The sequence below is a fragment of the Pelodiscus sinensis genome, chromosome 1, assembly GCF_049634645.1.
Source record: "Pelodiscus sinensis isolate JC-2024 chromosome 1, ASM4963464v1, whole genome shotgun sequence".
NCBI classification, from domain to species: Eukaryota; Metazoa; Chordata; order Testudines; family Trionychidae; genus Pelodiscus; species Pelodiscus sinensis.
The window spans coordinates 126,903,405-126,925,687 of NC_134711.1; the positions used below are offsets into that span (position 1 = coordinate 126,903,405).

General features: G+C 39.8%; 1 protein-coding gene across 6 annotated transcripts in view; it reads left to right on the plus strand.

Moving 5' to 3' along the window:
• FERRY3 (FERRY endosomal RAB5 effector complex subunit 3) overlaps positions 1–20,213 on the plus strand; it is a 38,927-nt gene extending 18,714 nt beyond the window's left edge. For 5 of the 6 annotated variants that reach the window (XM_075900696.1, XM_075900687.1, XM_075900668.1 and 2 more), the window contains 6 exons: positions 873–1,001; positions 6,528–6,602; positions 9,094–9,296; positions 16,392–16,449; positions 17,007–17,074; positions 19,539–20,213. In XM_075900696.1, coding sequence (XP_075756811.1) covers positions 873–1,001; positions 6,528–6,602; positions 9,094–9,296; positions 16,392–16,449; positions 17,007–17,074; positions 19,539–19,631 — 626 coding nt within the window. In that variant the 3' untranslated portion in view covers positions 19,632–20,213. The remainder of the gene's footprint in view (positions 1–872; positions 1,002–6,527; positions 6,603–9,093; positions 9,297–16,391; positions 16,450–17,006; positions 17,075–19,538) is intronic. The other variant, XM_075900664.1, reaches the window with a different exon arrangement.
• The last annotated feature ends 2,070 nt before the right edge of the window (positions 20,214–22,283 follow it).

The window sequence follows — 22,283 nt, forward strand, 5'->3', positions numbered from 1 at the left end:
AAATAAAATTAAAATGTATGGGCTTCGTTTGAATTGTTGCTATTGTGTGAGGCTGGATATGAGGGGTTCAGTTATGCAGGCTTATGAGAGGCAAGCAGGGTCCCACCAAGCTCTTACCGTTTAGGAGTTCTTGAACAGACACACAAACAGACACACTCCCAAAAATATAATAGATGATAACAATGAGTGTCAGCAATTTTTCAGTAATAGTGTGCTGAGACATTTTTTTGTATTTTTATGTTTTTGTAAGCTTTGAAGTGGGGTGAAACTTGGGGGTACATAATAGGGATGTGAAAGGTTAACTGGTTAACCAGGAAGCATCATCCTAAACGGGTAATGCTTACCAGTTACGATAAATGGGTAACGGCTAGAGCAGTCCTTAAGAGACTGCTTAAGCCCCACGGAGCAGGTTATTCGCTGGCTCCCCTGGAGTAGAGCTAGCCGGGGCTGCCAGCCCTGCTCCCAGGGAGCCAGCTGCAGAGCCCGCACATATTTTACACTAGTAGTTTATACTGGTTATTGGTAACTAACATTGACACATTTCACTAAAACATTTATAATAGGTACCAACAAAGAGGTTATAGCATTCAAATTTATCTTACAATATAAGAGAAAACACTAATTTATGCACACAGTATTTGTTTGGTTCAGGCATGGTCTTTTAGGATTACTTGGTATGCAATAGCAGCCTTTTGAAGACTTTTACTTTTTAAATAATTCATTAAGTTCAAAAATGTTCTCTCAAATTTAATTTAAAGTGGAACAGTGTAGATACTTTTGCTATTCTCACTAGTTTAATGGAGTAATTGCACAAAATTGTATAATAATCATAGACAAAAGCTGCAATGTGTTTTAAATTTACTTTCTTTCAGATTTTGCAACTGTTTGCCAAGAATGCACAGATTTCCATTTTCCTGGGATTCAGGAGCAGCTTGAAATTGTGCAGCAGGTTGTACTTTATGCTAGAGCACAACGCAGCAGTAAATCAAAAAGACAGAATGGTCAGTGGCCATCAAAATTATTTTTCTTGAAATAAAATATCCCTGTGATGAAATGCTTTGTGTGTGTCTGTAAGGGCATGTCTCTTAGCTCTGTACTTCAGCTTCCCTATAGGTAGAATAGGGATGATCTTCAATGAAGCACCATGGGATTCGGGAGCAGGGCAGGGAGCAAGGAAAAGAGTGCTATATAAGTACATGATAGTTATTAGATTGTTTCTGAATCTTGAGGCATAAAGGGTCCGCCAAACTATAATTGTCTGGAACTAACCTACAAAATTTGCAATAATAAGCAGAAGCTAGAGAGCTCAGAAAAGACAGAAACATTAGCGGTTTCTGTGGTCTTCAATATAAGTTACTTATTACTTTGCGTTGTAGCAGTAATTCAGCTAGCTCTCTTTTTTTTTCGTATTTTTGGAGGCTCATGTCTATGTAGAAAAACATTCATATGCTAGATCCTTTCTCTTCTTGACACCTCTCAGATTTCCAGAGGTCTCCAAAAGACTGAATGATCTATGTAGTAGGCAAAGAGTAATTGTTGTCTTGGACATTGTTTATTTTCTTGCACTGAGGAAGGTATTGGCCATGGTGTGGCACAGTGATATAACTTTTATTAGTGCTTCTGTTAATGTATGGAGCAACATTAGTATCTTCTAGGGAGAATTGCTTGCTTGCTTTACAATAGGGATGTTAGCTACCATGTAATTAAATAACTGAGTAACCGCATCACATGTTAGTGTTATACACCTATTTTTAGTCTCCAGGACTGGGGCTGGCAGCCAGCACGCTGCTGGTCCCACTCCAAGGGAGCTGCCTCTGTATCAGAGGCAGCACTGCGGGGTAGCAAGTGGGAGTCGGTACGTGGGGGAAGCAGGTTTAAAAAGTGGCTTAACTTAAAAGTCAGCTCCCTAAGAGTACTGGCTTCTGCCTGTTTCCTTCCCCCACCTCCCAGCAGCATCAAGAGGGGCAGGCGTGAGCCAACTCCTCATGGTCACCCACTCCTGCCTCCTTCCCCATCACTTGCTGCCTCTGATACAGAGGCAGTGGGGTGGAGGGTGCAAATAGTCGACAGAATTAACCAATAAGCCTAGGCTTATCAGTTAATCATGTAGCTGAGTACACGTTGACACCGCTACTTTCCAAGCTACAAATGATCAGAGGTCAAAGATTCATATATCCTAAGCTTCTACGCTCATACATGTGTATCCTGTAACTATTATAACTAAGGATGTTAAATTGCAGTTACCTAGCTAATCGTATAGTCAATACAATTTGTATCGACTATATGATTATTTGATAAGACCTCTCTGCATAGCCACAATGGGGGTAGCTCCAGGAGCCAGTTTGAGCCAGCACTGAGCAATCACGGCTTGTGCCGGGTTCAGGAGTCACCCACGCTGTGGCTCTGCATTTTAAATGTAGTAAGAGTTCTCGGGCTCTTACTACATGTAAAATGCAGAGCCACAGCGTCTGGGACCAGCACAACCCGGGACTGTTTGGTCCTGGCTTGTGCTGAGTCCAGCTTCCCGTTTGCAGCGGACATGGGCTGGTGCCGGAGCAGCCTCCTTTGCAGCAGCCAGCCTTGTCAGCTGTGAACAGAGGCTGCTCCAGTAGCAGCCACTGTCTGGGGCCAGCCCTGGCCGCTGCAAACAAGGGCTGCTTGGCTGGGACCCCTGTGGACCCCACTTCCCTTTCTCCCCCCACTGCCTCTGATAGATGCAACGGGGGGCAGGCAGCACCCCAGAGATGGTGCTGGGAGGAACCAGCTTTTAAGCTTGGGCTCTTGCTACATTTCAAAGACTGAAATAATGCAGTAGGAACTGGCACTAATGTGACTTCTTCAGTCCCCGCTCGTGCTGTTCCCCAACTGTGCCTTTGCTTCTACCCCCGCATATGGTGCTGTTACCCCCAGTTCCTGTTTCCCAAATCCCCCTTGCTGCCTCTGATAGAGGGAGTGAGGGGGGGGGAACAACTAGTCGAGTCATTATTCAATTATCTGATAAGCTTTTGCTTATCAGATAGTCGACTAGTCGCCTACATCCCTAATTGTAACCACATTGTGCATCCTGTCATAAGGTTAGGTTCATACCCTAAAAGAAAATACTATACAGGCAGTCCCCGAATTACGCGGATCTGACTTATGTTGGATCCGCACTTACGAACGGGGCTTTCTCGCCCCGGAGGTCGAGGTGGCGGATTGCTACCTGCGAGCTCCGGGGCGAGAAAGCCCCGTTCGTAAGCTGCTCCGGTGCCCCTGGTCTGCTGGAGACCGTCTCCAGCAGACCAGGGGCACCGGGTGGGTTCCCGCGCTTCTGAGGCTTTGCCAAAGCAAAGCCTCAGAAGCGCGGGAACCCGCAGCCGCTGCGGCTTCAGTCCCGGTGCCTGTGGTCTGCTGGGGACCGTCCCCAGCAGACCACAGGCACCGGGACTGAAGCCGCAGCGGCGGCGGGGTCCCGCGTCTCTGAGACTTTGCTAGAGCAAAGCCTCAGAGGCGCGGCACCCCGCCGCCGCTGCGGCTCTGCTCCCGTGTCCCTGGTCTGCAGGGGGGGGGGGGGGGGGCGCAGCTAGTGTGTCCGTCCCCCCCCCCCCCCAGCAGACCAGGCTTTTGTTTTGGACCCTGGGGCAGAGCAGCTGCGGCGCTGCCGATTGGTCCTGCAGCGCCGCTCTGGGCACTACTGGACCAACCCGGCAGCACCCCAGCTCCTCTGCCCCAGGTCCTGATTCAGCCGCTGCTGGTCAGTTTCAGCAGTGGCTGAATCAGGACGCCTGGGGCAGAGCAGCTGGGGTGCTGCTGGGTTGGTCCAGTAGCGCCGAGGAGCGGTGCTACTGGAGCAACCCAGCAGCACCCCAGCTGCTCTGCCCCAGGCGTCCCCAAGTCAGCCGCTGCTGAAACTGACCAGCGCTGACTACAGGAAGCCCGAGGCAGAGTTGCTCTGCCCCGGGCTTCCTGGAATCAGCCGCTGATCAGTTTCAGCAGCAGCTGTCTTGGGGAAGCTTGGGGTTCTTAAGTTGAATCTGTATGTAAGTCAGAACTGGCGGTCAGTTTCAGCAGCGGCTGAATCTGGACGCCAGTTCCGACTTACATACAGATTCAACTTAAGAACAAACCTACAGTCCCTATCTTGTATGTAACCCGGGGACTGCCTGTAATAGCTAAGGCTATGTCTAAACTACATTCCTCTTCTGAAAGAAGAATTTAAATGAGCCCTATCGAAAATTTAAATGAAGTGCGGATTTACAAATCTCACGCTTCATTTGCATAATTGCATGAGCGCGCTTTTTTGGGGGGTGGGGGGGGGGCCTTTTTGAAAGAACCCGTATTCCTGAAAAAATGAGGAGTACGGGTTCTTTTGAAAAAGGCGTTTTGGTTTGGTTTTTTCCGAAAGAACTCCATCTAGATTGCGGTTTCTTTTTTGAAAAACCCTTTCTCGGAAAAGCGCGCTCATGCGATTATGCAAATGAAGCGCGAGATTTGTAAATCCATGCTTCATTTGAATTTTCAATTGGGCTCATTTACATTCCTCGTTCGAAAGAGGAATGTAGTTTAGACGTGCCCTAATTGTTATGATATTTTTCACTAACCCTCTATAGCCAGCGTAAAATTTTTAAAAGAAAAAAATACAGATACTCTTCCAATGTCCTCCCACAAAGGCTGCCATTTGAGAAGCCATTTAAGGGTAGATTGGGCAGATAATTGAAATATGATTGTGCACGTCCTTCTGGGCTTAGTTATCTCTGTGTTGTTCATATGCACAGTTAGGTTCTGGTGCATGCTTTGACTGTATCTTCTTTTTCTCCCCTCTAGTCAAGTGGCAGTATCTCCACATTTTTAGGCCAAAATGAGGTATTAGTTATACCTGAATTGCACCAACAATTGACTTAATACCCTATGGTTATGTCTACATTGCCTCTCTCTTGTGGAAAAACAAATGCAAATGAAGCAAGCGTGGAATATCGCCACACTTCATTTGCATATTTAATGAGGGTCCGCTTTTGCGCAAAAACAGAGGCTCATTAATTATGCAAATGAAGTGCGGTGATATTCCACGCTTAACTTCATTTGAATTTGTTTTTCTGCGAAAGCAGTGTAGACATAGTGTATGTGATGATTGGGGAAATTCACCCCTTTTAGAGCTAATGTTCTAGTCTGTAAACTTGGGCACACGATATGGCATCAGTTAACAGAAAAAGATGGACTTAAAAAAAATCTTGAGATTCTGATGCCAAAGGTGGCAGCTTGAAAAATATTGTGGCATGTGCCGTACTTTTTCCCTCTTCAGTTTAAATCCTGACAATAGATGTGGACACATTTTAGGTGTGTGTGGTGTTCGTTTGTTTTTTAATTTTCAATCAAGATTTAAGACTTTCAGTAGTGTGGAGGGAGTTACATTTTTTTCCCTCAAGGTCATTGGGTAGTAAAGAAAATATGATGAATGACATAAGGGCCAGGGAGAAGTGCCTCATTCACCTCTCTACTTTGTATTTACAAGTGGCTAAGAGATTGCACAAAATGACAGGAAGTCTTCAACCACATGCTGTTGAGGCAGTACTCATACTTTTTGTATTCATGCAAACAAGTACTTATGTGGTTTAAATGAGTCAGTAACATGAGTAGGCTCACAAAGTATATAGAGAAACTATTTTCCTTTAGGAACCAGCATGTTGTAATAGTCTTATGAAAATAGTTGTATTTTCTTCACTTCCGGTTTTATGTGAACATCTCCACAACTCTCCATGGGACACAAAGAAGTAGCTTATTTCATTTAGTAAATCATTATATTTTAAAATTCGTATTAAACTCTTTTTGTATAAAATTAATAGTGAATTGTTATATATTAATGGGTTTCCATAAACATTTGTTTGCAATTTTTTTTTAAATTGAGTTATTGCTCTCCTTTTATCTATAAGACCCTAATGTGACTTAAGAGAGTTAAGACCAAAGAAATAAATGAAAATTAGGAGACAAAGGGAGGAGAGGGCATCTTTAGGAACTTAGAGCAGTGGTTCTCAAGCTATTTACCATTCTGGGCTGTATGTGCAGCTCCGTGTTATGGGGGCCACACCTGCACAGTGTCCATACTACATGTATGGCCCTGAGGATGTCACATGAGCCACCACTGTGTGCAGATTGGGCCACAGATGGGCCTTGAGTTGAGAACCACTAGCCTAAAATGACTGTATGGCCTCACCATGATAGTACCTGTTTCCCTTTCAAGTACAATGAAATGATCATCTTCCTTCCTTCCAAGTCTGGCAGGTATAAAAAGTTTATAGATTTCTCTTTCTATTGTATTTTGAGTTTTTGGAGTATGCCTAAATAAAGGACTGCTGTGTGAAAGCTGAGTCAAAGAGAAGATTTTACATTTAGAACCTGATTCAAAGCTTACTGAGGTCCATTAAAATATTCATGTTAATTTAGGAGTTGATCCGAAGCCCTCTGAAATTCTTAAAATATTCAATGTTAGTTTACCAAGACTAATATAATAAATAGCTTATATACAATATATTTAATGGTTACTTTACATACAGATTCAGTAAACAGAAATGGTGGAAATGAAGATATGTCCAAGAACATTGAACGAAATCAATCAAATATTTTGCCTGGTGAGTACTATTAGGGGGATTTTCATTTGCTGGGGTTTTTAAGCATACTGAACTTTATAGATACATATTTTGTTAGTTCTAAATTCTGAGCATGTGTCTGAAACTAATCAGAACTTGCCATGAATTTGAGACAACGGATGTTCTTATATGGCTGTGGCACAGGTCTGGGTGTCAGGACATCTGGATTCTATTCCCAACTTTGCCGCTGACTTGCCATGTGACTTTTGGAAGTCACTTAACCATTCTGCCTAAGATTTTTTTTTTTTCCAGATAAAAAACAATCCACCTTACAGTATTTAAAGGAGCACTGAAATATTTTCAGAAAACAGTTATCTTTTAATATTATCAGAAGATTTTTCTCCTAGTAGCATGCTTGTGGTCAGTCTGGGTGTCTCCTGAAATTGTGCCTTCATATAGTACCCATTACTGATCCCTGCTGACCCACCATCCCTTCAGTTCCTTGTTAGTGCCAATGACAATTATCTAGGACTTCCTCGTTCCAGCAGAAGGATTTTTGTGCCATCTCTAAGACCTTCGGGTCAAGTCAGTAGGATTAGTTTTATGCTTCATCTTAAGAAGATACTTAAATACTGTATTGAACCAGACACTTCAGGAGGAAATATCTCTTATTGTTTCTGTGTGTGTGTTGTCCCATTAGTAAGAACAAATTCCGTAGAAATAATTGGAACATCTACACACAACTTGTGCACTGCTTACAAACAGATTTAGTTAAATCAGAACAATCCCTAATGTGGACACTTTCTTTTTTTTTTTTTTTTTAACATCAATCTTGTGTTAAAATACATTCAAATTGATGTAAAAGGGTCCATGCTGGGAATGTGGTGGTTGCACTGATTTCACTGATGCTGTTTCTAAACCAGTGCAATTAAATGAATGTACAAACGTGTACAGGCCAGCCCCATAGAGAGAATAGCATTTCTCCCTCCATTTTGTATAGCAGTGTTGAAATTAGCCTATCAGAACGAAAAGGCCCAACTAAAAACTTTGTTTCCCTTGCCACCTCGCATCACAAGCATTCTTTCCTTTTTCCTCCTTTATATCTGCATTTTTTGACACAATACACAGAAAGAGACACACCTACTGCCTTTCCTATTATCCCTTTTTTCACTCTTGTATTCCAGTTTGTTCATGTACATTTCTTTCAGCCTCTTCTAAAAATATTTGTATTTTGTGTGAGTGGTGCTACAAGAGTAACATCAAGAACTTTTTTTCCCCCTCTCTCCACTTTCTATCTGGTGTGCTAGCTGCTTTTACATTGCCTACAATATTATTTCAAAAGTATTTGTTCATGAAAATCCATGTCCTGATGAGGCTGTTTCTATATTAGGGGGGCATGGATAGCTCAGTGATTTGAGCATTGGCCTGCTAAACCCAGGGTTATGAGTTCAATCCTTGTGGAGGCAATTTGGGGCAAAAATGTGTCAGGGATGGTACTTGGTCCTGCTGTGAAGGCAGGGGACTGGACTTGATGACCCTTCAAGGTCCCTTCCAGTTCTAGGAGATAGGCAATCTCCATTAATTTATTTATTTATTGCATCTTTATAATCAAATCCCAGTCCTACAACAAGATTCTCTTCTGAAATGTCCCTTAACTTCAGTGTGACTATGCTCAAGTGGATCTATTTGTTGGATTGGCATCTTAATTTGTGGTAGCTATCCCCCAGATTTCCTCAGAGCTTCATATCTGTTACTTTTGTCAGCTAATTCAGATCCAAAATTCCATTGCCCTTCATTACTTCATCCACTTTTGAGTTTAAAATATTGTTCCACCTCATTTAAAAATACCTTTTGACATACTGTTTTAGGCACTTTTAAAAGAAATCCCAATATTTAAAATCCCCCGTTACTACACACTTTAATTTTGATTGCGCTCTGATAATCATCTTCATCTTCCTGTACATTCCTCAGTTAGATAACCCACTATCCTTTCCCACAGGCTTTTTGTAGCCTTTATTTTAACCTATCCATTTTGGCTATTTCCGCCTCCCACATCTGTCTGCACTTCACTGCTTGCGTATATGTTTTCACTGTTACACCTCCTCTTTATTTTTTTCCTCCGCTGACGTTTTCTACCACATATAGATTGTATCTGTCTGTATTGGCACTGGCATGCCTTATTACGCTAGATCTCTGTGATGGCAACTAAATACAGTGGTAAGGCATGGAAATAAGTCTTGGGACAATGTGAACAGGGAATGGGCGTCACTGTTCTCCAGGTTTTTACATCTGTTAGTGGCTTTTCTTATTTATAAGTTCTGATCTAGGTTAAATGGGCACATTTTGCCTTGTATTTTTAAAATAACAGTAAGGAAGATACAGCAATTGATTATATTTAATAAAGGAGCATTATGCCCCACATTTTGGTATTAAAACATTTACACTGTCATTCCCAGCATGCTTTGTTGTTTGTTTGTGTTTAGCACAGATTACTAGCATCAGAGAGATTACATGGTCTTTCATTATTCTGCAGGAGAATTTTACATCACACGCCATTCAAATCTTTCTGAAATTCATGTTGCTTTTCATCTGTGTGTGGATGATAATGTACGGTCTGGTAATATTACTGCTCGGGATCCTGCGATCATGGGCCTCAGAAATATTCTTAAAGTTTGCTGTACACATGATATTACTACAATTAGCATCCCTCTTCTACTGGTACATGATATGTCAGAGGTAAGTAAATATGATAAAAAGCCACCCAGGAATTTCACCTCTATATTTGCACTCAAAAAGGTAGTATGTGTAGATCTGCTGGTCTAATTGAGAAAGCTCTACAGTAGCTGTGTCTTATTTGCAGTTTTCATTGATGCGGCATGAAAAAAAGTGGAGATGAGACATTGAGACTATGCTAGCACTGTTTGTCGGTTCTATTTATCATTTGTAGATAGTACAAGATGCTCTGAGTCTTTATAAAAAGAAAAAGGGAGGGAGCAATCTAACTTAAAACACCACTTTCAGCATTTCATGTTCTTTCTTCAGAAACCACAAATAATTATGAGCCTTGTCCTGCAAATGAATCACCAGTAGGGATCCTTACATGTATGCAGTGTATCTGACTTAAATGGCACTCCACACAGACATAAGGGCTTTGTCTACACTGGCATGAATTTCCGGAAATGCTTAAAACGGAATACTATTCCGTTTTCAGTATTTCTGGAAAAGGAGCATCTACATTGGCAGGCTGCTTTTCCGGAAAAGCCCTTTTTCTGGAAAAGCGTCTGTGGCCAATGTAGATGCACTTTTCCGGAAAAGAGCCCCGATCGCCATTTTCGCGATCGGGGCTTTTTTCAGGAAAAGACTACTGGGCTATCTACACTGGCCCTTTTCCGGAACAGTGTTCTGGAATAAGGACTTATGCCCGAGCGGGAGCAGAATAGTTTTTCCGGAATAGCGGCTGATTTTGTACAGTAGAGCATCGTTGCTTTTCCGGAAATTCAAGGGCCATTGTAGACAGCTCGCAGCTTATTCCGGAAAAGCAGCTGATTTTCCGGAATAAGTGGCCCAGCGTAGACACAGCCAAGGTATACACCAATTCTTTTGCAGGCTCAATATCTATTATTGTAAAAGATTTAATGGTGCAAAAGTTAGGAAACTTTCAATTAATGTTGTGCAAACTTACATACCTCAGCCTAAAAGTTTAGAACTAGACAGTTAACTCTCTAAATGAAATCTTATCTCTGTCTGATATAACCCTTTTTTTTTTCAAGCTGCCAACCTGAGGTAATCTATACAGGCAGAAGTCTATTCATGTAGATTTGTTATCAGAATTTTTGTCTTCAGTTTTAATTAGGGAAGGAGAGCATCAGTTAATTCCTGAGAGATATTTTGTGGATTTTCTTCAACACATTTTGTACTGTCCATACCAACCAAGGTGGAGTAATTGTGCGAATGTTAGGGCATTCTGACATTGGCATAGCATGTTTTCAGCAAACATGCTGCATTAGTGCATCTGCTTTGGAGTAGTTATGCAGACGTAGCCTGTGATTTATTTATTTCTGATGAGATCCTAGTGAAAGAATATCTTCTAATGTGTGAAACTGAAGAATAAAAAGGTCTTTAGATTCTTAAATGTTAACTTTTTATCTCCATTTTTGTACTGGTTTTCTGGTTTATGCATTTGCAGAATATATGTTGTGACAAGCATAGTATGTGTATATTTAGCCAAAATTATATATTCATGCTTGATATACTTTTGTGAATTTAATTGGAACTGTTGGTAACAAACAATTTACTGCAGCTGGCGGATCTAATTTAAAACATGCAACTTTTGTAATACATTGTAGAGGGAAAAGTGAAAAATATCAGATTTCTGAAAGCTAATCTGAACTTCATGCCTTTTGGAAACCTTGTTTTCTAAAGTTGTGTTTACCACCTACGTATAAAAATTTTTTGTAAAGTGGTTAACCAGGAGCACAGCTGCAGGAATGTTGAGATGTTTCATTGTGACAGGCATTCATCAGGAGCTTTTTGTTGTTCTGCAAAAAAAAAAAAAAAAAAAAAAAAAAAAAAAAAAAAATCCCCTTTTATAGATGGATTTTTATAGCTTAGCAACGGTCTGAAGCTTATTGAGCTGAATGAAGGGTGACTTCTTTTTTACCTGTATTGGGACAGCATATAAAGCGAATGTGACAAAAAAAAGTTGGTTTTACTGTTTTACTTGTTTCTAAATGATTCTGATCTATAACTAGAGCCCCTTAATGATATGGCAGTACAAATAATTATTAAGCAGACTATTGGGTTTTTTTAGAAGTACTTTTTATAGATGTCCGTACATGCAAAGTCATACTTGTTCTGTATTCTGTATAAACTGAGAACTTCATACCACCTAATGAATAGGTGTTAACATTTCATTTTTAAAATCAGCACAACTTTGTGTATAGAGGGGCCATTACTGTTGTATGCATTACAATTCTATAGAAGAGAAGAAAACTCCTCAGTAGTGACAGCCAAGAACCTTTTGTGACCATTACAACGATGCAGAACATCTTCTGAAAAGTCTAAATTAAAAATGGAGATTTACAATCTGAACCATAAACTGGCTGTTTGTGTATTTTTGTTGTAAAGCAGCTATTTAGACTGTATGTTATTGTACCACCACAAACAGTTTTACTCATTCATATCCTATGAATGCTTCCAAATTGGCATTTAGAATCCTAGAACATTAGAACTGGAAGGAGCGTGAGAGGTCATCAAGTCCAGTTCCCTGACCTCATGACAGGACCAAGCACCATCTAGACCATTCCTGACAGATGTCAATCTATCCTGCTCTTAAAAGCTCCAGTGATGGAGATTCCATAATCTCCCTAGGCAATTTAATCACCCTAACAGTTAGGAAGTTTTTCTTAATGTTCAACCTAAACCTCCCTTGCTGCAGTTTAAGCCCATTGTTGCTTGTCCTATCTCAGAGGCTGAGGAGAACAATTTGTCTCCCTCTTCCTTGTGACACCCTTTTAGATACTTGAAAACAACTATCATGTCCCCTCTGTCTTCTCCTTTCCAAACCAAACAAGCCCAATTCCTTCAGTCTTCCTTCATAGCTCATGTTCTCTAGACCTTTAATCATTCTTGTTACTCTTCTCTGGACCTTCTCCAATTTTCTCCACATCTTTCTTGAAATATGGTGCCCAGAACTGGACACAATACTCCAATTGAGGCCTAATCAGCACAGGGTAGAGCAGAAGAGTGACTTCTCATGTCTTGCTCATAACACTCCTGTTAATGCATCCCAGAATCATGTTTGCTTTTTTTGCAACAGCATCACACTGTTGACTCATATTTAGCTTGTACTCCACTATGACTTTTAGATCCCTTTCTGCCATAATCCTTCCTAGACAGTTGCTTCCCATTCTGTATGTGTGAAACTAAGTGTTTCTTCCTAAGTGGAGTACTTTGTGTTTGTCCTTATTAAACTTCATCCTATAAAGGTGGCAGCATATTCTATAGGACAACAAAAATTGGTCTGTCTTGGACCAGCAGGGAAAACAAATTCTTAGATAATGGCCACATACAACTCCTGGGGAGTTTTTTTGGGTGGTTTTCTTTGGGGGGGGAGAGGTATATTTTAAAGGGCAAGACAGGGATGGGATCATGGTTTAGTCAAAGTATATCTACTGTAACCAAGCCTGATGTCCTCACCAAGGCAAATTTACTTAAATTAATTGGACTTTTGCTTGACCAAGAACTTCTTAAAAACTTTAGGACTTAAACCCCCTATTTTTAGTTCTCATAGCTCTCTGATGCTATCTAAACATGAGTACTTGTGTGACATTCCTTAGGGTATAACCTGAACAGATGGACAGTTATAGCCTCTAGCATGTAAATTACTCCCAGCTGAGTTATGAGTACTCATACTTAGCCACTCCTGAATTATATGGCAGAATGACACCAGGAAACGTGCATCTTGTATTACTCAATGACCTCCTGGACAACAGAAACTCATAGAAAGTCCATCATTTTATTAATCAAAAATAACATGCACAAGCTTTGTTATATCAGATGGAGCTTCCCAAACACTTCAGTTGAAACACATTATGGTTTAGAACTAAATAAAAGAAGTTTAACTACAGAAAGATAAATTAAGTGTTTACAAGTAATGAGGAATAAAAATCAGAACTGGTAACAAGGAAATTAAGGTAAAACAAACTTAATACCTAACTTATCAAGCCAAGTAAATTCAAAGCAAAAATTTCTCTAATCACATACTAGAGTAGTGTTACTAGCTGAACTCCTTTCAAACAGGAGCTCCCCCACCCTCAGTTCAAAGCTGTTCCTTTGTTCCTCAGGTGTTGTGGTTGCCTGGGTAAAGAGTGAGAGAGAATACTTTGTGGCCTCTGTTCTTTCTTTTTTTCTTTTTCTTTTTCCTATTTCTTTGAATATCATTTCAGGGAACAGAGTTTGATTTTACAGGAATTTCCTGCTATTCCAGTTTCAAAACATAAACTTTTCATTCACATCCCTCTTTTTGCCAAAAATGTCCACTTAACCAAGTGATAGTTCATCTGATTTTCTTGACACTTGGCTGAAATATCAGTTTGCCTTTTTTCTGAGGAACTGGTTTGTGCCTGCTTTTCTAAACTTGAAGTATGTCTCAGGCAATGTCTACAGTAGCACTTATGGCAGCAAAACTTTTGTCATTTGGGTATGGAAAAACACCTGCTTGAGTGAAAGAAGGTTTGCTAGTGTAAACACTCGTGTATAGCGCTATGTCGGCAGCGGACAGTCTCCTGCCAACATAGCTACTATAGCTTATTGAGCTGCTTTTATTATATCAATGAGAGAGCTCTCTTCCATCAACATAATGTGGCCACACTAGCACTCTTATTCCTGCACAGCTGTATTGGTAAAACTTTGCCACTGAAAGCTTGTGAGTGTAGACATGGCCACAGCAGAGTCTTATAACTTTGTATACAATGTGGCCCCACATTCACATTTTACCAGAACAGGTGTGTTCGGTAATTGAACTTTCCAATGATACCTCATAGTTTGTACAAAAGTTGCTGATCTTGTAAAAGTGGTGAACATAAGGGTACCAGATGTCATAACCGGCTTATCTTTATGCATGTGACTAGTCCCACTGACTCTGTATCTTCTGATAGAAGCTTGTGTGTATAAAGGTTGCAGCATATTCTATAGATAGGACAACAAAAATCGGTCTATCTTGGACCAACAGGGAAAACAAATTCCTAGACAATGGCCGCTTTACTTACAAATCCGGGTGGTGGGGGGGGGGGAGGGTTGGTAGATTTTAGAGGGCAAGGCAGGGATGGGATCGTGGTTACTGATAGCAGATCACGGCTCTGTGAAAAGTTATTTTACCTCACAAAAATGACACCAATCAAAACTCAACCCAGAATGATATATTTTCTATACCTCTTACACATAGGACCCTGTCCATCTGGTTTGAGCAGCCTCATGAACAGTAAAGGAATATATGGCATGCAAAAAATACCCTGATAACATAATGAAATCCATGAGTGCATCATTTTTTAAAATGACCCAGTAATGATTCAAATTTTAATTCATATTTGAGTTTTTGTGGGTTTAATTCATTGGCATTCTGTATCCAATCAGTTATTTCTATTAGTGCCCCCAAACCTTAACCTCTGTACTCCTCTGACACAGTCCAAGAACTGGTGTCATATCCTGCTTCTTCAGTAGTCCTTTTAAGGCATCAACTGTTTTTTGACCTTAGTGACTGCAAAACTACTGCTAATTTGCCTTCAGGGCAAAAGGACCTTTTCTTTTTAGACACTGGTTTTTAACCTAGGCCAAAACAGGGATCAAAACCACCAACCAACGCCTACTTTACATGTGACAAACAGCCTGTGTAGGCAGATAAATTACAATGAAGACCCAGTATTTCTTCCGGAAAGCTTGAAAAAAATTTATTTGCTGTTGTCCAGCACTGTGCTATCTGATTCATTTGTTGCATAACCAAGGGCAAAGCAAACATGCTAAGGATTTGCATCATGAGAAATTTGTTTTTAAGTGTTTGTTTTATGATGTTGGTTTTACCACCACTCTATATATATATATTTTTAATAAAGATTCACTATTTAGTGTAGCGAACTATGGCTTTCAGCAACCCTCTAAGGCCCTGTATGGGGTGAACTGTATTTGCATTATCAAATGATCAGAAGTTGGATACTTTTTAAATGAGGTTGTGTTTTTCCTGCTGTAGAGATGCTCTTTGTGTGGCATTTGACAATTTGTTTTGTGGACAACACATTTACCCTGTGCAGATTTAGAAACATTTGCAGGTTTTATGAAATACAGAACAGCTTAAACTGGAAATTTGGAAGAGTATGTAATCCATTTTTATATGCATTGTTCAGTTCATTCCTACTAGGAAGTGCTTATCTTTTAAAGTTACAGAGTGTGAATCATAGGAATTATTTTTTAAATAAAATTGACATTTATCTGCCACTGAGGGAGAATACATTTTTGAATCCATTCCTTGGCTGAGACTCCAAGGTATGTCCTAAATTCATTTAATGTTTCCAAATGTTCATATTATTTAGATCTCAAATTTATTTGACAAGTCCCTATTAACAATTCCTCTTGGGAAACTTTCTAGGTATCATACCTAATCTTGGTATTTAATGGAAACTACCACATTTTCTGTCAATTTCTTATTATATTTGTATCACTTGAGTTATTGATATTTTGTGATGCACATCTAACCCCGACACAAGACCTATCTGTCCTAGTATGTAAAAATACCAACAAATTATCAGTTACTGCAGTTAGGCTGCTGAATACATTCTTACTCTGACAATCTAAACCAGTTTAACTACCTAATTCATGAAAGCTGTGATTATCAAAGCTGCTTATGGTGATAGTGCATGTAAGTATCCCTTGAGATGAAGGGGTGCTGTGCATCCATATTCTTTTGAAAATCTCAGTTTTGAAATACTCCGGAAAGCTAAGTATTTTTTATAATATTATTTGAAAAGAATGATGCGGATCAATAAACAGCATTAGCAAATGTGATCTGTAATTTGAGACATTCAAGAGAGACCTCTGCTTGAGAACTTTCTGCTTTCTAGCAAAGTTGTATTCAGCAAATGCGCAGGTGTGAAAGTTCATAATGCTAGAGACTGTAAAGACAATGAGAGTAGTAGAGATATTGGAATAAGATAAACACAAAAACATCAGAGACTTGACAGAAAAACTTTGTCTGGCAGCAACAACAATCTGTTGTCTTGAGCCACCTGTTGCCACTTAGGTTATATTTTACTAACTTCAGCCAATTTATTTTTTTTAAAGGAAATGACTATACCATGGTGCTTAAAGAGGGCAGAGCTTGTGTTTAAGTGTGTCAAAGGTTAGTGCATGCTTCTCTTCTTATTCTGTCACATTCACTGTAAGCAGAAATCACTTAACATTATCACAAGTGGTCCTTCTGTGCCCTCCCACCCCCGCCTCTCAGCCAAACCTGGATTTGCATGTACATTTTAATTTTCAAAAAAAAATAAAAAAATAAAATAAAATTGAGATAATGACCGAAGCAATGCTGGATAATTGTTCCTAGTCATAACTGCATATATAAACTTATAGGCTGTGTCTACATTGGCATCCGTTTCCGGAAAAGGGATGCTAATGAGACATCGCAATTGCAAATCCACGGGGGATTTAAATATCCCCCGCGGCATTTGCATTTACATGGCTGCCGCTTTTTTTCCGGCTTGGGGATAAGCCGGAGAAAAGCGCCAGTCTAGACGTGATTCTCCAGAAAATAAGCCCTTTTCCGGAGGATCTCTTATTCCTACTTTTTCCGGAAAGGGATGCCAATGTAGACACAGCCATACTGTTCTCAGTGAGTGTCACTAAAAGGAAAACCTAATGCCTACGGTATGTGAATATGTGTATGTTATTTGCTAGGCTTCATGATGGAAATGGCTTCATGGGATGGAGGAATTTCTCGGACTGTACAATTTCTGGTACCACAGGTAGGTCAAATTGAGAAATTAACTCCTGGTATGATCTAGGAGACAAAAATAGAAGAATGCCCTGGGAGCAACAAATCTGGATTCTCTGCCATGCTATTATGCCTTAGCCTTTCTATATAATCTTTTTAAAAAAATCAGTTAACCTCTCTGTGCCTTAGTTCTCTCATCTATAAATTGGGAATAATACATGCGGTAGAGGTGTTGTGATATTTAATGTTTGAACCACTTTTTGCCACCCTCACATAGAAAGAATTATAGGATGTATCATGTATCAATTATTAAACAGATAATCTGATAACTGGAATCCAGATAATTTACTGTGTTTTAAAGAATATATATTTATCATTAATATAGAGAGATGTTATTACTTCTAATTTATTTGGAAAATATGGAGTATAATCTTAAATGGCTTTATTTTAAGCTTTTACAGTTGGCTGTCCAGCATCTTTGAAAGTTAGTCTGTCAAGAGCCTGATCGTGCTCCCACTGAATCAGTGGCACAACTTATTTACATCAGTGGCATGGGATCAGGTCCCAAAAGGTGTACACTACATCTCTGAAGCTGTTTAGCAGGGATGGGGAACCTAAGACCAGGAGGCCAGATGTAACCCCTGGCTTTCCTGGATCCGGCCCTCAGAGGTTCAGGGCTCCCCTCCAGCATTGGGGAACTGCTCTGGTACTCCAGCTCCCCACTCCTCTGCAGTCTTCCCATGACACTGGAACACACAAAATCGACCAGTTTGAGCTCCATTAGGCTCTGTGGATCACGTCAGTGAGGTGGGGTTTTTTTGTTTGCTTTTGCTTCACTTGTGTGTGGGCCCTGACTGATTTTTTTTTTCCTGTGGGTCAGTGCCCCTAACCCAAAAAAGATTCTACCAAATTGTTAAAATGAGAATTTTGGATGACCTTCCGGAGCAGGAAGTGATCCAAAAGGTGTGATTAGTGCTAAGTTTTGTTCATTAGTTGTGGCCCTGAATGTTATATACATTCCAAAGTTAGCTGGCACAGGGAATATTATTTGGAATCATATTCATATGTTTGAAAAACTGTTTGTCACAAACACAAAGTTGTAAGCCTGTAGACAGCAAGAATCAAAAACTTATACCGTATTTTCCGGTGTATAAGACGACTTTTTATACTAAAAAACATCCCCCAAAAATCGGGGGTCGTCTTATACGCCGGGTATAAACATACTGTAGCTTCGGCTACATATAGAACGTCCCTATTATTACCTTTTAGCCCGCTGGATGTGCCCTAATACAGTACTGTAGCTTCAGCTACATACAGAACGTCCCTGTGCTGATACTGTATGTACCGCGCTGAGCCAATCACGGCAAGTGGTGTCATCTATTAATGCATACAAAGCCTGCTCGGATTGGCTGAGTCAGAGAGGCGGGCTATTACAACCTTTGCCAAGCTGAGCAGGCTTTGTATGAACATGATGAGGATTTTGAAGGATTTTAAGTACCGGTAAGTCAAAACCATTTTAATTAAAATTATTTAAATCAAATCTGATGTTATTAAATGGTGTTGCCTCGGAAGGGGGGGTAGTCTTATATGGCGAGTATAGGCCAAAACCTATGTTTTAACTGGAAAATTAGAGGGTCGTCTTATACGCCCAGTCACCTTATACGCCGGAAAATACGGTAGTAAAATCTGATATAATACTGGAATTCAGAGAGAAACCTATCTGAAATGCAAAGCACTATGCTAGGTCTACTTGAGAGAGAGGTCAGTAATTGGAGATAGAAATTTTATTTAAATAGATAGTTTTACTAATATAAAGACGGGGCAATATTCTCAAGTAGGTTTTGTCTTACTAATGACCATAATTAGGTTATAGCTAAAGCCCTACTTCATTTATGATATTGTGGAAATTAGATACTGAAATAATAATCTTCCACCCCATTTTATACTTTAATTGGCTTATTTGGCACAGGTCACAATTTTGCATGTATTTTGAGGATGCTGTTAGAACTGCAGTAATGTTCGGTACCTACAAAATGTAAAAGTCTACCAAAGTGTCTGGGTTTGATTTCTATACTGGTTTCTATTAACACTTCTAGTTTTTTGAATTTTATGTTGTATTAATGACTTTAAAAAAAAAAAGAATAACACAGTTGCAGTAAGATGTCTGGTTACAAAAAAGCAGGTATGACAAGACAACATAATACTTGAATGAAGTCTGCTCTAGCTTTTCCAAATTACCACTATTAACAAAAGGCCCATTATTACTTTTTCATGATTTGCCATGCCTTGTCTAACTCAGATGCAATTATTTGAAGATCATCTCACATTCCAAGTGGGGACCTAGTCATAGAATAAGTGGCTAGAAACCTCATTTGGGAATAGTAGACCTGGTTCTACTGAGTATAGTACTGGGAGAGGAGAGAAAATAGAGAATAGTTTGACATCTAAATTATAGCATACAGATAAATGCTTTCTGATGTCTTCTTTTTTTACAGACTATATCAGAGGAAATGTTTTATCAGCTGAGCAATATGCTCCCCCAGATTTTCCGAGTGTCTTCTACACTGACTCTGACCTCTAAACATTAACCCCTCTGGAGTAATAAGATGTATGCCACCGGAAGAAATGAGAATACTGGTTTAAATATCTAGAATTTCTCCTATATTTTTCTATGAAGTTGTTTATTTGGAAGTTAAATTTTATTGCAAATTGCAAACAAAATAATGTATATCCATTTAAAAATTCGTAATGTAAATTTAATTAGAAAAAACAAAGTTCTGTCTTGATTTAGATATTTGCAAAAATCAAATACAGTCCATGTCCTTCAGCAAGATTAATGTTGAAAGATTTTACCTTTTTACACCCACATGTACTGTAAATGTTTGTGTTTGACCTAAATGTTATCTATAGAAACATACTAATTGTTATATTTAAGCATTTACAGTAGCAGGAGTAGATATCTATCTTTTTGGAAATATTTTTGTTTTGCCTAGTGCAATTTAGAAGAGCATGAATTATGTAAATAAGCCTTCTTAGAGTAACTTTTAAATAATCTGGAAACATTGTAAAAGCAACTGTAATAAGATTACCCTGCCCATGAGAATAAAATTGACACCCCGCCATATCAGTTACAAAATGAAAAGTAAAATAAAATGAAAAATAACCATTAACTTGCTGTTTTGTGCAAATCATTCAGTAGATAATATATTCTTGTGACAGTGATTATAGGTTTCAAGTTCTCTTAAAACAGAGTGTAGCAATTTCCATTTTCACAATTTTTTTTTTCATGTCCTGGTATTTTTAGTGTAGCATCTCTTGTTTAGTAAGATTTGGCATTGGTGGGACTTCCACATAGGCAATTCAGTTACAGTATCAGATCTATCCACTGCAGAACTGCCATACTGGTGTATTTTACTGCCTACTATGAACTCATCGGACTTCATAATCCAAGTCTGTGGTTCTCAAACTGTGGGTTGAGATCCCATTGTAATGGGGTGGCCAGGGCTGTTTTAGGCTTACTGGGACCTATCCCTAGGGTGGTGTGGGGCTCAGATTACAGGCCTCCCGCCTGGGACTAAAGCCCTTTCGCTTTACCCTCTGCACTCCAGCAGTGGAGGGGGGCTTGGGCAGGCAAAGGGTTAGTCCCCCATCTTGGAGTTATGTAGTAATTTTTGTTGTCAAAAGGTGGTCATGGTGCAGTAAAGATTGAAAACCCCCTGATCTAAGTAAGAAAAAAGGGGGAGGAAAGAGGTGAAGATCACTGAACAAAAACACAGTTTAGTTTTCTGTCTGTAAAAATAACACCACATTACTGAACAGGTCTGTTCTGCTCCCTCTATCCCAAATTCCATTTTCTGCCTTTATGGTAAAATAAGATTTTCCTTCTCTTAAAACTTGCGTTAGCACAGAGGAGACAGAGTTAGACTCCAGCTTAGTCTCCCATATTTCATTTCTGCATCTTATTAACATTGATATGTAAATTACAGTGCCAAGTTCTTCCTTTTAATAACATCTGTGCAATCCCACTTTTGAAAAGAGCTTTCCAGTTAAAAACGACTCTAGCTATAATATACTGTATATGATTTCCTGAATTTCTCCTTTCTTACTCTTCATAAATATTGATTCTTGAACCATGCCTAATGGTTAGCATCCATTCAGTTGTGTGGAACCTGTGCATACCCGCTCCTCCGGGTTCTGTTCAAGGGCCATAGGAGGGTTGGCAATATTTGACCAGGAGAGGGTAATTCAGAGGTCATTTCCTATCAATGCTTCCCTCTACTTCTGGTCTCAGATAAAGAAAAGGCAAAAACTTTTCTTTTTGTTCCAACTGGGCTCAGTGTACAGTCCCCTCAAGGAAGGATCACATTTTTAGTGGGAGCTTTCAGGGGAGGTCTTTATTCCTGCCTATTCTGAGCTGGGTTGCTCCTCTTCAATCCTGTCTCCAGTTGAAGCATGCTCTGCGGGTTTGGAATGGTGGGGCTAGCTGGGCCCTATACTTTTAACTCCTTCTGTGGGGTTTGTATACCCCATCACAGGTTCTTATGACATAGCAGAAAATGAAGAGGGAGTAATTAGTATCATTCCTTGAAATGGAATGTGGCTTGAACATGAAATCAAGAGTGACACTAGTATAAATAAAATTGGTGAGAGTGGGGTAAAGCATTTCTTTCCTAAATTTATCAGCACCTGCTGTTGTACTGCTCTACAGAATCAAGAACAGTTGTGGGTAACCCGTGGGCTTCCTCCATGTGCATGTTGTGCACTGGGGGTATGTCTACATTACAGAGTATGGAAAAATTGCCGTTTTTTAACAAAACCTGAAGTAACGTCCACACTGCAAGCATATTCTTCTGAAAGTAAATCGAAAGAACAGAGGGGTTTTTCCAGCATTGGTAATCCTCTTTCAGAAAAAGGTTTCTTCCTCATAGAAAGAGCTCTTTTGGAAAAAGGCGTGTGTGGACAGGGAAGAGAGAGTTCTTTCGAAAGAAGAGGAAAAAGCACAGGTGGCCGGCCTGGTGGCCATTCCGTCCATAGTAATCACAGCTTAAATGTGAGAGAGCATCCATACTGAATGGATGCTATCTTTCAAAAAAGCAGATCACTTTTTCCATCTGCTTCTGCGTGTGGATGCTCTCTTTTGGAAGAAGTTTTTTCAGAAGATCTCTTCTGAAAAAAGATTTTTCTGAAAGAAGCCTGCAGTCTCGACATAGCCTGGGACACTAGAACACCACACTTCCTAC